The following is a 12,866-nucleotide window of genomic DNA, read 5'->3' on the forward strand; positions in this document are numbered from 1 at the left end:
AGGCTCTAATCACACCTATACCTAAGAATGCTCAAAAAGACTCAATAACCCAATACAGACCAATTTCCAAATTATGTACTCTAGGCAAAATACTTGAAAAAATGGTTACTCACCAACTATCTTATGTCGTGCGTCATCACGTAACTGAAAATCAGCATGGCTTCATAAAATCCCGCAGTGTAGAAACAAATTTACTAACTTTTACTGATCATTTACTTAAGTTATGGATGTTAATGGCCAAGTTGATGTCGTTTATACCGATTTTTCTAAGGCTTTCGACAAAATCAACCATGATCTCTTGCTCACGAAGGTTTATAGACTCGGTGTGCACGGTAGTTTATTAAGGTGGATTGAATTATATATTCGAAATCGAAGCCAAGCCGTGTACATGAAAGGTTATTGCTCAAATTACCTTAAAATCCCATCTGGCGTCCCCCAAGGATCCCATCTCGGGCCTGTGCTATTTTCTCTTTATATAAACGACATAGGAGACATTATTAAGTATAGTCAACATCTATTGTACGCAGATGATACTAAATTATACAGAACTATTAAATGTATTGATGATTGCCACAAATTACAATCTGACCTAAAGGCATTATCGTTGTACTGTTCCACAAATCAATTGTTTCTGAATGCAGATAAGTGTAATGTGATAACATATTCTAGAAAAATGTCTCCTATTCAACACAACTACAGGCTTTGTGGTAATCTCCTTAACCGTGTTAACCAAATCCGCGACTTAGGTATTATTCTCGATGACAGATCAACTTTTATATCACATATTGATAGCATAATAAAACGAGCATTTAGGAGTCTAGGATTTATAAATAGAATTACAAAACCATTCAATAAAATTATCACCCTTAAAATCCTTTATTTTGCTTTCGTTAGATCTATTCTAGACTTCGGTTGTGTAATCTGGAGTCCGTATTATAAACACCATATCGATCGAAAAAGTGCAAAGAAAATTTATTAAAATACTAAATTATCGACACAATCGTCCTAACGACTATTATGCCCATTCTTTAACATATTACAAACTCACAAGTCTTGCAAACCGCCGTAAGCTGTTCGATATATCCTTCCTTTATAAAATTGTCAATAACGAAGTTGATTGCCCATTATTACTCTCAAAATTAAACTTCATCACTAAAGCCAGACTTCCCGCTCGCCCCAACCGTAACCTTCATATGTTCGTACCACCCATCCGTCGAAAGAACTACACTAGAAACAGTTTTATTCCCCGTACTATGTATATTTACAACAGAGAATTCAACGAAATAGACCTTTTTAATACCACTCTTACAGGGTTGAAAAATAAAATTAATAATAAATTCACAAGTCACGAATGATAAAATAATAATGTATAATGTACCGATAACACGCTTAGATATTAAGTAGGTAGTAAACAATTACGAGGGTGAACGTCCTAGTGCTTGGCATGTCACTGTCACTTATACTGTTAATGAATTATGTTTAATGGTGCCATTTACTGGGACAGTGGTCAGCGCTTGAACGTTTCCCTTCTTTCAATTTCATCTTCTTCTTATAGTTAAGTTAGTTCAGGTCCATTGCAACAAAATTAATAACTATAATCTATAACGTTTTCGGCACTGTATTGTCAATATTATATGTAATATAAGACAAATGTAACTCTTTTGTAATGACTGTTTGTGCCAAAATAAAGAGAAAAAAAACAAACAAAATGACTGATGACTATGAAAGTGCTTCTTTTTTAGACATATTAAAATTAATAATGTTTTGTTCTGGAAATATTGTGTTTTTTGCCATTGAGAGCATTGTCATTGGTTTATCTTAATTTGTGTTTGTGTATTAATAATCTTTACGCTCTAGTATGAGTGACTATTATTACAGTGTATCATACCTGATCGATAAGTTCTCTCTGCGCGGCGGACGCAGCTCGGACCAGTGCAGACGTAGCTGTGATGATGGATTTGGCAGCCTCCAGAATCATCTCGTCGAAGTTCAGGCTCTCATCTGCCTCCTGCAGAACAGAAAACATATTGGTTAAATTCATATATCGAATCTCAGTAACTTCATGAAAAGTATCCACATTAAAAAAAGCGGCCAAGTGCGAGTCGGACTCGCCCATGAAGGGTTCTGTACCATTTATGACGCATAAAGAAAACCCCCAAAATGTATTGTTTTTTTGTTCTATTTTTGTATGAAAATCTTAATGCGGTTCACAGAATACTTTCCAACTTCTACTTACCAAATTTCAACAGTATAGTTCTTATATTTTCATAAAAAAGTGGCTGTGACATACGGACGGACAGACAGACAGTCATGACGAATCCATAAGGCCTCCGTTTTTTGCCATTTGGCTACGGAACCCTAAAAAGTTGTTTAAAATTAAGAGTCCGGGGAAAAGTATTGCAATCCATTTTACGACATAAAAGGCTAAGTGACTTTTTATCATGACCACAGAATAAATAATAGTATTACCTTACAGAAAGAAAACTTCATACTCGTACATAACCGAAGTTAATTAAGTTTTACCACGAAATAAATGATTTATGATTTAAGTTTTACAGCGATTCAGGACCGATTCATGTTGTTCCTTTCTAACGCATGGCACTATCCCTTTCGGCTATTTAGGGTTGTAAAAATTTAAGTCATTATCTGTGGTTGTGCACGCAAAAGAACGTCAAGTTTTGCCAAATCCAATAATTGCTCTGACAACGCTGAGCCAAACGGAGCCGAAAACGCCCGAACGCTGCAGTTTCCCCCACTGCCATGATTTTGGAATACAAAAATTGGTAACGAGTAACAATTTGTAACAAATCTCAAGGACTTTGAAAACTGATTAGGAAATTTAGTAAAAATTTACTTAAATTTCTCCCTGGACACTCCATATATATTTCCTCAAGTTAGACGAATACGAAAACCATGTTCAAAATTTAGCATTGAAATGAATGATTTAATTTAAGTTTTTACAGAAAGATACATGTTTATTAACAAATTTTTGTGGGTCGTAACCTTTTCCCTAGTCAAAGTTGTAGTACATAAAAGAGATCAACCCGCTGCAGTAAATCTTCTTTCTTCTTAACTCGTTGAAGCGCCAGAGTCGGTGGGTAATATGTTTGATTCCCGGGTGATACACAGAACAACCAAGAATATCAAACATATCTCAACGACAACTGGCATTGTCTTCTTCACTTTCTTCTCTTCTGTTCTGCATTCTTCTTCCTTACATTTTTCTTCTTAGATGTTCATGTGACAGGTTACATTTAGAAGCAAAATAGTCTACATGTCTCGTCTTAGTCAAAAGGTCATATAATAGATTGTTATTAGCATAGAAAACTCACAATCCCCTGGGACTTGGGACTGAGGCTTTTTAACATTGTCTGTGGCTAGAACTTGAGTAGGTGAAGGAAGATTGTTTATTTCACATGTAGTACTATTTGTCATCTGAAGTAGACAGCGAAGTACGGCCCCATTCATTATGCAGTAACTAGACTAACTTTTAAGCGCTCATTTTTGAGAATGCGTACAGCACCATCTATCTCAGTTGTCAAAATGCATCTACAATATTTTGTTGTTAGTGCATGCATCTGAGTCATAATTTATCTACAATAGTAGTATTACTACAATAATTTTATTATACACAACACAGGTTTACATAAATAGAGGGAGAAGGAAAGGAGGTAGCATTGAGTGCGTAAATTTTAGCAAATATTTTCATCACTCATCACAAGTTACAATCGATAAACTAACCTGAACTTTCATGCTCTTCCTCGGGCGCAGCGACTCCAGCTTCTTGGCGGCGGCGTCGATGGACGCGGCCGCGCCCAGCAGCTCGTTCTCGGCGATGATGGTCGGGTCGTCGGGGTCCACCCAGTCTGAGCCTACAAACAACATTTACATTCATATATATCCTGGACACGGCACCAAATTGTAACACCGTTCTGTTGTGTAGAAAGTTGTGGTTTGAAGTGCAGTTAGGGGTATCTGCATTGGGCTGAAATGAGGACTACTCTAAACCCTTTTGTACAATAAGATGCGGTATGAGGGCAGTAGTGGAAAAAATACTACCGACTGATTACGATTTAAACAGATGCGCAGCAGCGATAATATCAGCAACAGCGGCGTCAACGCAACGCGAAAAATCAGGCAACAGTCGCTTCGCATTGCCACTAAGTACTGTTTGTAGCAACGCTCCGTTTACCAGAATCCCTTCTATACAGCATAGACTATGATAATTGATAGCTCACCTTTAAGTAGATCTGCGGCGGCGATAATATCAGCGACAGCAGTAGCAACACGACGCGACAGATCTGGCAACTGGCGTTTGCCATTGCCACTAAGCACGGCTTGTAGTAACGCTCGGTATGCCAGCGCCGCTTCGCGACCAGACTCGATGGTACGTATGCGGAGCTCGTCAGTTTCGGCTGTGAATGCTGCTGCCTTGAATGTAAAAAAAAAAAAACGATTTACATGCAGAATCCCAATAGTCGCTAGTCAGAACTGATTTAGATGGCATACAAAAAAAAGTGGCCAAAGCCGGAATCGAACTGGCGTCTCCAGCTTATGCGGCTAACATCCTGATCACTAGCCGCAGGTGCGGGCCGGTTATAAAACACTAATCAAAAATATGAGACCTGTCATTCTAATATATTTATGCCAGAAAGTGATGTTTAAGGCACAAAATATAATGAAATAAACGGTTTTAAAAATGACTTCTAAGCATCGAGCAAATATGTCAGTTACAAATCGCACCTTGCAAGTAGCCAGTAGGTCCACAACAGTCTTCCTTCCCAAATTAGCAGCAGCCGTCAACTGGTCTTGCTTATTACTGTTCCCGGCCGAAACGGCCTTCGCCGTGCTGACGGTCATCTGGCGCGTGCAGCGGATAAGCTCTTCTGGCGTAGCCGTGGTTTTTGGTGGCGTCGGGTTCATGAGGATCTGTAGAAGATAAAAGTATGTATTGAAGTTACAATTTCGTGTCGTGACCAGGATTTAACTAAAGTAAAATAACGATTTGAATTCATCGTTGCAGGTTTTTTTATAATGCCTCAAATGGAATCGCAATTCACTGCTTTAACTTAGCTATGTTAAGAACCTTGTAGTTTTTGGGCAATGGGTCAAATTAAATGGAATACATCTTTATTAACAGTGTAGCAAATGGTATTGTAAAATCACTTTGGATGTCAGTTTCAATTAGGTTGTTTTTCTTTCTCACCTCAATCTCCTGCGAGATAGCCTCAATAGTACTCTCGAGCGCCCGGGTTCCTCGGGTATGTTCATCTTCGACGGCCTTGACGGTTTTAAGCAGTGACGTCACGTTCGTCACCATCACCTGAAAAAACATTTTTTTGTAGTAAAGTAACAACATTTGGATACCGTGATTTGTACGGAGTCGAGTTAGAATATCCATATTATTAATTCCTTTGAATGGAATTGTGAAATGTCAAAAAATGGCCAAATAATGTGTTTTAATTTTCTTGGTCGTTATATTATAAATGCTAATGAAATGTGACGTTATACCCCATCAATATCCCTTATTGTCTAACTCCATTCAACTCGACAAATCAAGGCATTTCTACCCAAGTGAAAATGGGAAGCGATGACTCCAATTTTTACCTATTTTTCCCAATGTTGCCTGCTTCATATTAATATTCAAAGCTTAGGGTTGCCAGCTAAGTTTAGGATGATTTTAAAACAAGTAAAGCACCATGCCATAGCGGAAACCCATAAGCTTTCGACACCGTGAAATAAATACATAGATATAATAGACAAAGCTCACGTCAATATTGGACTTTTATTGCTAGTGAGATAATGAAAGCTTGTGGTTTTGAGTTATTCACTGGTATACCATTCAACGACGACCGCGACCCTAACCTTCATTTATTCTAAACATTAAAAAAAAAACTTAAATATCATATTTAACTTTCAAGGACAAAATGCAGGGTCGCCATGTAAGTCGTCGTTGACTGAGGTATGGATGTCAAGCGGAACTTCCAATACCATGAGATGAATCGAAATGTGTTTAGTAATTCATACAGTCCTGAAAAACTAACGGCACATTCAATGGTAACCCTTTTGGGGTACCCTTACCCTGCTAGGTAGAATTTTGATACGAATGTAACCTGTGGTGGCATCATGGTTCCATTTATATCACTTGTCATTATGCCCGTCACTTTCGCACTTACATACTTGTTAGAACGTGACAGGCATGGTGACAAATGATAAAAAGCCGACCATCTTAGCCCTACTGATTTGTGTTCAAGTATATAAAATAGGTGAAAGAGATATACTGATATAACTAAGTATTATGCTTTGTTTTACATATTTCAAATAGTTTTACTGGAGTAAAATAAAGTTTTTGAAGTAAAAAAATGGCAAGTTTTTAGACATCTCTTTGGTCTGTTTTCATACTTGTATAATATTACCCCACAGGGTAAAGGGCACGATGAGCGTGCAGTCGCTCTAGCCCTACGAGCGAGGGAAGCATGCCACACCAAACAGACTAAACACATTTCTAGATGCTGACACAAGAGCTGAAAATGACAAGAAGAAAGGTGATAGCTCATGTCCGGAACACAAATACTTTTATCTCTAATTTATTTATATAAAATGTATTGTATAAGTCTTTAATTTTAACGGATTTTTCTCTTTGCACTTATCGATATAAGAGCATTATGCAATATGGCATTATTATCGGGTTTTTAAAAGAAAGAAGAGAAGAGTAAATATATATATTTTTTTTAATGCTTTCATTTAGTAAAAAAACATTTATGAATAGCCTGTAGAGAGCCATTTTTTTGCATTACCGTGTTTAATATGTTTGTATTCGTAAATACAACAAATAAAAGAAAAAAAGAAAAGTCTAAAAGATATAGTTAAAAGTAAGTTGTTTTAATATATAAGTACAGATATCAGTTATTTTTTCTATCAGATTCAAAAATTTGCATTAAGTAGCTATATAACTATATTTATATCAGTTAACATAATTTATAATTTATGAACCTCCAGGTCTTTTTGTTGTATTTTCCTTTTGTTGTGGTACATCGTTTGTATTGCATTGTTGATATGTTTATACGACTGTTTGGTTTCTAAATAAATTAAATTAAAAAAAAAAATCTCATAATATGACATGAAAAATGATCTCTGTTTCGGACACAAGCTTAACAAATCATTATAGCACGACACTGATGCCCGGCGTCATGCGTTAGTCGTGCGACAGACTCTGACCGATTCGCTGTTATCCGTCGCCACGTCCTCCGTCTCCGTGAACGACTGCCTCTTGACCCCTTCCAGCATCTTGAGCTGCTCCTCCATCCTGCTTCTAGGCTTCCTTAGACTATTCCTGTATTTCACTACGGCTCGAATCTTCTTTAGTTCTTCATCAGACGTGTCTTTCTTATTTAAGATCGCTTCGTAGAAATTCCACCAGTTATCGATGGAACCAAATTGGTGTTCCCTATTTTTGAGAATGTCTTCGTAAATCGACCACCAGTTGTTGGCGTAATATTCTTCTGGGTAAGTCCTGGTTAGGTCGAAGATTTCTAAACTGTTTTTGGAATTATTGCTGTTAATTTTAGAGCGTTTTAAAGAGTCTCCGTTTGTGATTATTGTGCTGCCGTAGTGATTTATATTTTTAGTTAGATTCTGACTTGAATGGACATTTAAAATTACGTTTCTATGGAAAGTTGGCGGGGCTGACTGCGTTTCATCTCTACATAAGCTAGGTGATCTATCGTCTCTTTTAATATTTTCTTTGTTGTAGGTTTCTTCTTTATATTTGCGGATAATTTCTTTGTAGTATCTTTCCAAGAGACAGAGTTCCTCATATGTATATTTTGTTATGTCAATTTGTGTATAGATATTAACAATGTCTTGAATGTTAACTTTCTTTTTACGAGCTTCTATCTGTATATTGGAAAGTGCTTTTAGTTGTTCTATTAATGGATCAAAACCTTTATAAATGAAATCTTTCTTCGCAAATTCTATTAGTTTCAAAACCATATCTTCATACTTCTTATCATATTCTAAATCTTTATTTACAGCTTTCGATTTATCGACATCATCGATAAACGTCTGTAACGTTTTCTTCTCATTCTCATACTTGTCTATCTCGTTCTGGAAGTCTCCCAATACTAATTCATGTCCGCTAAATCTTTCTAATTCCTTCCTAGTTTCTTCCATTTTATCTAAATTCTTTTTAGCTATAGCCTTCCACCATTCAGAATCATCGTTCAACATCTCTTGGAAGATCACTTTGACATCTTTAGCAACAATATCCGGAGCTACCGTGATTTCTGTGAAGCCATTTTGTTTGTCCAGACTAGGACTTTTAACTTCCACGTTTTTCTCTGGACTTGGACTTTTGACTTCCACATTTTTCTCTGGACTAGGACTTTTACTTTCTAAATTTACTGGTTTTACTTTCCTAACCCTAAATATTGGATTCTTCAATCTTTCTACTTTAGATCTAGGGAAAGTCTGTATAGATCTTATCGTCTTTGTTACTTTTTTAACATCCTCTACTTCAGAGTCCATGTCTTCAATAACTTGTGATAACCTCTTCATTTCTTTATCAAGATCATCATTTGCTTTCAATCTCTGAATCATAGCTCTCTTACGCTTATTCTCCGCTCTTTCATTATAATCTACAAACAGATCTACTAACGTCTTTATTTCACCGAGGAGTATACTTTCTCCGTACTTCAATACTCTCCAATCCATATCTAACAAGCTATTTTTCGCTGCCAAGTTATACCTAATATTAAGATCATCATCGACTTTCCTTTTTTCAGGGTTTTTCATTAATCTTTCTATAAACGCGATGACTTCCTCGCAGTTATCGTGGAAGACAGATGGGGATACGTCATCATCCTGACTGGAATAGTCTAGCAGCTTGATAAGTTCGTCCTCCTGGTCGGACTGGAAGAGATCGGTTTCGGAGTCGGCAGAGTTGTAGTCGCGGCGGCGCGGGATGGGCAGGCTCCGGCGCTTGTCCGTCAGCCGCTATTGGAAATAATACGTTAGGGCTGCTTTTGGACAGATATGGAGGATCCACTGGGAAGCTTTGGTGCCACCACTTTCGAGTAAAGATGTATAATTTGCGAAAGTTGAAAAATTGGAAAAATCTCGGAAATTTCTGCAGTATTTGAGAAGAAATAAAAGAAATTTTCATTTTGAAAAATTTGAAGGAGAGATGTCTCTGAAAATTTCGTACCTATTGAAACTTTCATTTTGCACATCAGTAGTCAAATTCAGCTGTGTAAAGTAAAGCAGAGTTCTATTATGTTAAAATATTAATAATAGTTTTGTTAATTAGTCAAATTACTTCGTGTTGGCACCAAATTCACTTCCACAAATATAGGCTTTGTCACAGTTAAACAGCGTTCTCTGTCCCGCTTCAAAAAGTCCAATATTGACACCGACAACACACACATTTACCCAGGATATATACAAAACGACACAACCATGTTTAGTGTTAATACCTGAAATACAACTTACGTGACAAGTTTCTTATTTTAATTACTTAGTCAGGATTCGAACCTCACAATCTTGCAATAACCTTTGTAACTTAGTAATGGCATATTTTTAAGAAAAATTGATACTAGTTTTTGCTAGTCTGCAAATTTAAATTTATTTTTGCTCAACAAAACTGAGTTTCACTATATTCTGCTTCTAAAGAGATCTTGTTGCCCTGGAGTAGAAGCATCATGGCGTCTGGACAGCCACATACTCCGCCTCCACAGTAGTGAATGCTACAAGCTTACCTTAGCAGCATGTTTGAGACGTTCGCAGTCGGGATGTTTGAGCTGCTTCCCACTGGCCGCTGTGGTGGCAGCCGCCAGGTCTCGTAAGGCCGCGCACACGTCGCGGGCGGCGTGAAGAAGTAAAACTTGGGGTTCTGGAGAGTGAGAGCCGAGGGACATGGCGCCTTGCTTCACTACTTCGCATAGTTGCACTGTGGAAAAATAAGTTTAGTTAGGAATAAAAACCTATTGTAGAACATAACTTCTTTTAAATGGAGTTTCAATGCTTTTCCGATTTTGCAATTCGAATATAATGTTTTTGCCATAAATTTTCCTCGATCACGAGTTAGTTTCATACAGTTGACCACAGGTACAATAGGTTTTGCGGTACCGACTTTGTTTTTTTTAGATGTCCCGCTAAATATTAAAAAGAATCAAAGATTTTTTTTCATATTTTCGATAGCATCAGTAAATTTTTATGTAAAGCAGTTTCACATGAATAATGAACTATTGATGATTTAATGGCCAATAAAGAATTACTCTTCAAATAAAGAAGAACATTAATGAACGAGCAAAAAAATAAGTAATTTTTGAAAGGTGACAAGATATTTCAGTTTAAAAGACTTGCCTATGGTAGTAACTGAGTTCTGCGCAGCATGAGCAAGTTGCTCCTGGGTGCCAGCTGCTCCTCCGACGAGGGTCTTGGTGTCTTCGACCAGAGTCTTGGCTGTCTTGAGGATGTTCTCGCGGTGGTCGGAGAACGTATCGTTTTCCTTTTCAGAGTGGAGAGTGCCTGGTGAAGAAAGGTGAAAATGGTTTTAATTAACACGCTTTTATTAGGTCGACCTGTATGTAACTATGTAATGGAAGGTAATTAATTTAACCATCTTCCAAGGATCGTAGCGTCATGAAAATTGGCAGCTGTATGTAGTTCTGATGACAATACAATAATATGGTACTGTCGAACTGATCTGATGATGGAGCCGGAAGATATGCACTGGAACTTCAAGATGGAACATCGTATCATAGCTGTGTTTGGAGTAATGAACTTTGACCACGATTAGGTTTCAAGGTCTGATGATGAAGCCGGAAGATAGGCACTGGCATTCCATGATGGAATATCGTATCATAGTCGTGTTTCCACTTGTGAGAAACGTCACGTAATGGACTTTGAACACGATCATTTTTTACGTGCATTTATTAAAGCGTGTTTTTCTAGTGTTTCTTAAACTATTAATTTATTTTAATTCCTGCAGTCTAATTTATCCTCAAAACCAAACACATTGACCGCCAAAGATGGTACGCGTGGCTACAACCCAATATCAATCACACATAGCTGCACATCATAGTTGTTCCTTAGAATAGTGCCGAAGCAAATAGTGAAATATGTAAAGCTATTAAATGGCTAGAGGATAATAAACTCAAACTGAACGCAGACAAAACTAAAATAATACATTTTCAGAACTATAATTCTCCAAATCTAGATCTCAAAATCAATTTAAATTCCAATCTAATAAATACAGTCGACTCAGCCTCCTTCCTTGGTTTGACAATAGACGAGCATCTAAACTGGAAACTACACATCGATAACATATGCAGCAGATTAGACAGATTTGTGTTTGCGCTACGAAAACTTAGAATTGTAACATCTAAAGAGGCCGCTCTCTCTGCGTATCATGGATATGTATCATCTGTGTTACGCTACGGACTGATAATTTGGGGCAATTCAGTTGATATACAGAGAGCATTCATCACTTAGAAAAAGTGTATTCGAGCTGTATCTGGCGCCCAATATTTAGCCCACTGCAGACCAATATTCAAGGAGCTAAAAATTCTTCCGCTGCCCTGCTTGTATATATATGAGGGTGCTAAATTTGTCAGAAAACACCCAGACCTGTTTCCTCTGCATGATGCCGTTCATAATAAAACAAACGGCAGGTATCCAGACAAACTGTATGTCCCTAGACAAAGAGTGAACATATTTAGGAAAAATGTATATATCATGGCAATTAAATTATATAATAAGATTCCAAATGACATAAAATCACTAGATATAAATAACTGTCAGAAAAAAATGTTTAATTGGTTACTTGAAAAGTGTTTTTATTCCATTAATGAGTTCCTTAATTATTAATAAACTTATTATTTTAATGTTGTAATATAAGTTAAATTTCTGCATAAGCTGTATTGTAACTGAAACCTGCCTTAACTACTATTGTATTGTGCCAATACTTAGGTAGGTAATTATAAGAGTTATAAATACTGGATCTGTAAATATTATAATATATAGTTATGCATGTTAGCAATAATTTTATATAAGTATAGCAACCTAATTTATAATATTTCTATGCCGATAGAGGCAGAATATGACGCGCTTATTATGAATAGACCATCTTTGTACCATATTCTAAGAAATAAACATTTGTATTTGTAATACTGAGTAACCACCTATTTATGTACCTGTGATGAACGAATAAAGAATTGATTGATTGATTGATTGAATCTTCGTGCATATCGACAAACTTCACGATGACGCTCCAATCACAATACGCGTTGCGTTCAGAGGGTTAACGGTTTGAGGAATCGCCCCTCTAGCTTCATTTAGAATTCAATCTTGAATTTTATTTACTGACTTCACACATCTATCAAACTCAGTCAAACCATCACGTATAGTTAACCGTAATAACTGCTTTCTATCAGTCTGGTCTTTTGTTCGTCAGATTAATTCAAAAGTTCTTTGTTAGAAGTTTTTATCATATAAATATGTTTTACCTGCGCTAGCAAACAGGATAGTAGTATCCAGGTCCTGTATGATGGCTGCGATGGTGGCAGCAGCGTCGATGCAAGCCTGTGTCCCGCGGGACCCGGCCTGTAGGGCAGCCAGTACTGACACCACCTGTTGACAAACATGTTTTAAGTATAGAAAAGTTATTATAAGAAAATCTATATGCTTTGCAATGAGTAAATATGTGAAACAATCTATATTCCCATGTTGTCTTTCGTGAATCATAATGTACAATTGTACAGAGGAATTTCAACCTTTCTTAAAACATACAAAATACCATTCCTGTCTTCTACAATTTCAACAAATGAAATTCAACTAATACCCACTATATATATGTAAATAACATT

General features: G+C 36.8%; 1 protein-coding gene across 1 annotated transcript in view; it reads right to left on the minus strand.

The window, feature by feature from the left end:
* The window catches only part of LOC133532287 (talin-1), a 165,395-nt gene that overhangs the window by 17,260 nt on the left and 135,269 nt on the right, over positions 1-12,866 (minus strand). Inside the window, exons 48-56 of the mRNA XM_061870891.1 lie at positions 12,507-12,630; positions 10,363-10,527; positions 9,756-9,946; positions 7,219-8,994; positions 5,207-5,323; positions 4,744-4,929; positions 4,239-4,431; positions 3,742-3,872; positions 1,889-2,008 (exon numbers count right to left, since the gene is read on the minus strand). Coding sequence (XP_061726875.1) covers positions 1,889-2,008; positions 3,742-3,872; positions 4,239-4,431; positions 4,744-4,929; positions 5,207-5,323; positions 7,219-8,994; positions 9,756-9,946; positions 10,363-10,527; positions 12,507-12,630 — 3,003 coding nt within the window. The remainder of the gene's footprint in view (positions 1-1,888; positions 2,009-3,741; positions 3,873-4,238; positions 4,432-4,743; positions 4,930-5,206; positions 5,324-7,218; positions 8,995-9,755; positions 9,947-10,362; positions 10,528-12,506; positions 12,631-12,866) is intronic.

Source organism: Cydia pomonella, chromosome 26 (assembly GCF_033807575.1).
Source record: "Cydia pomonella isolate Wapato2018A chromosome 26, ilCydPomo1, whole genome shotgun sequence".
Lineage (NCBI taxonomy): Eukaryota > Metazoa > Arthropoda > Insecta > Lepidoptera > Tortricidae > Cydia > Cydia pomonella.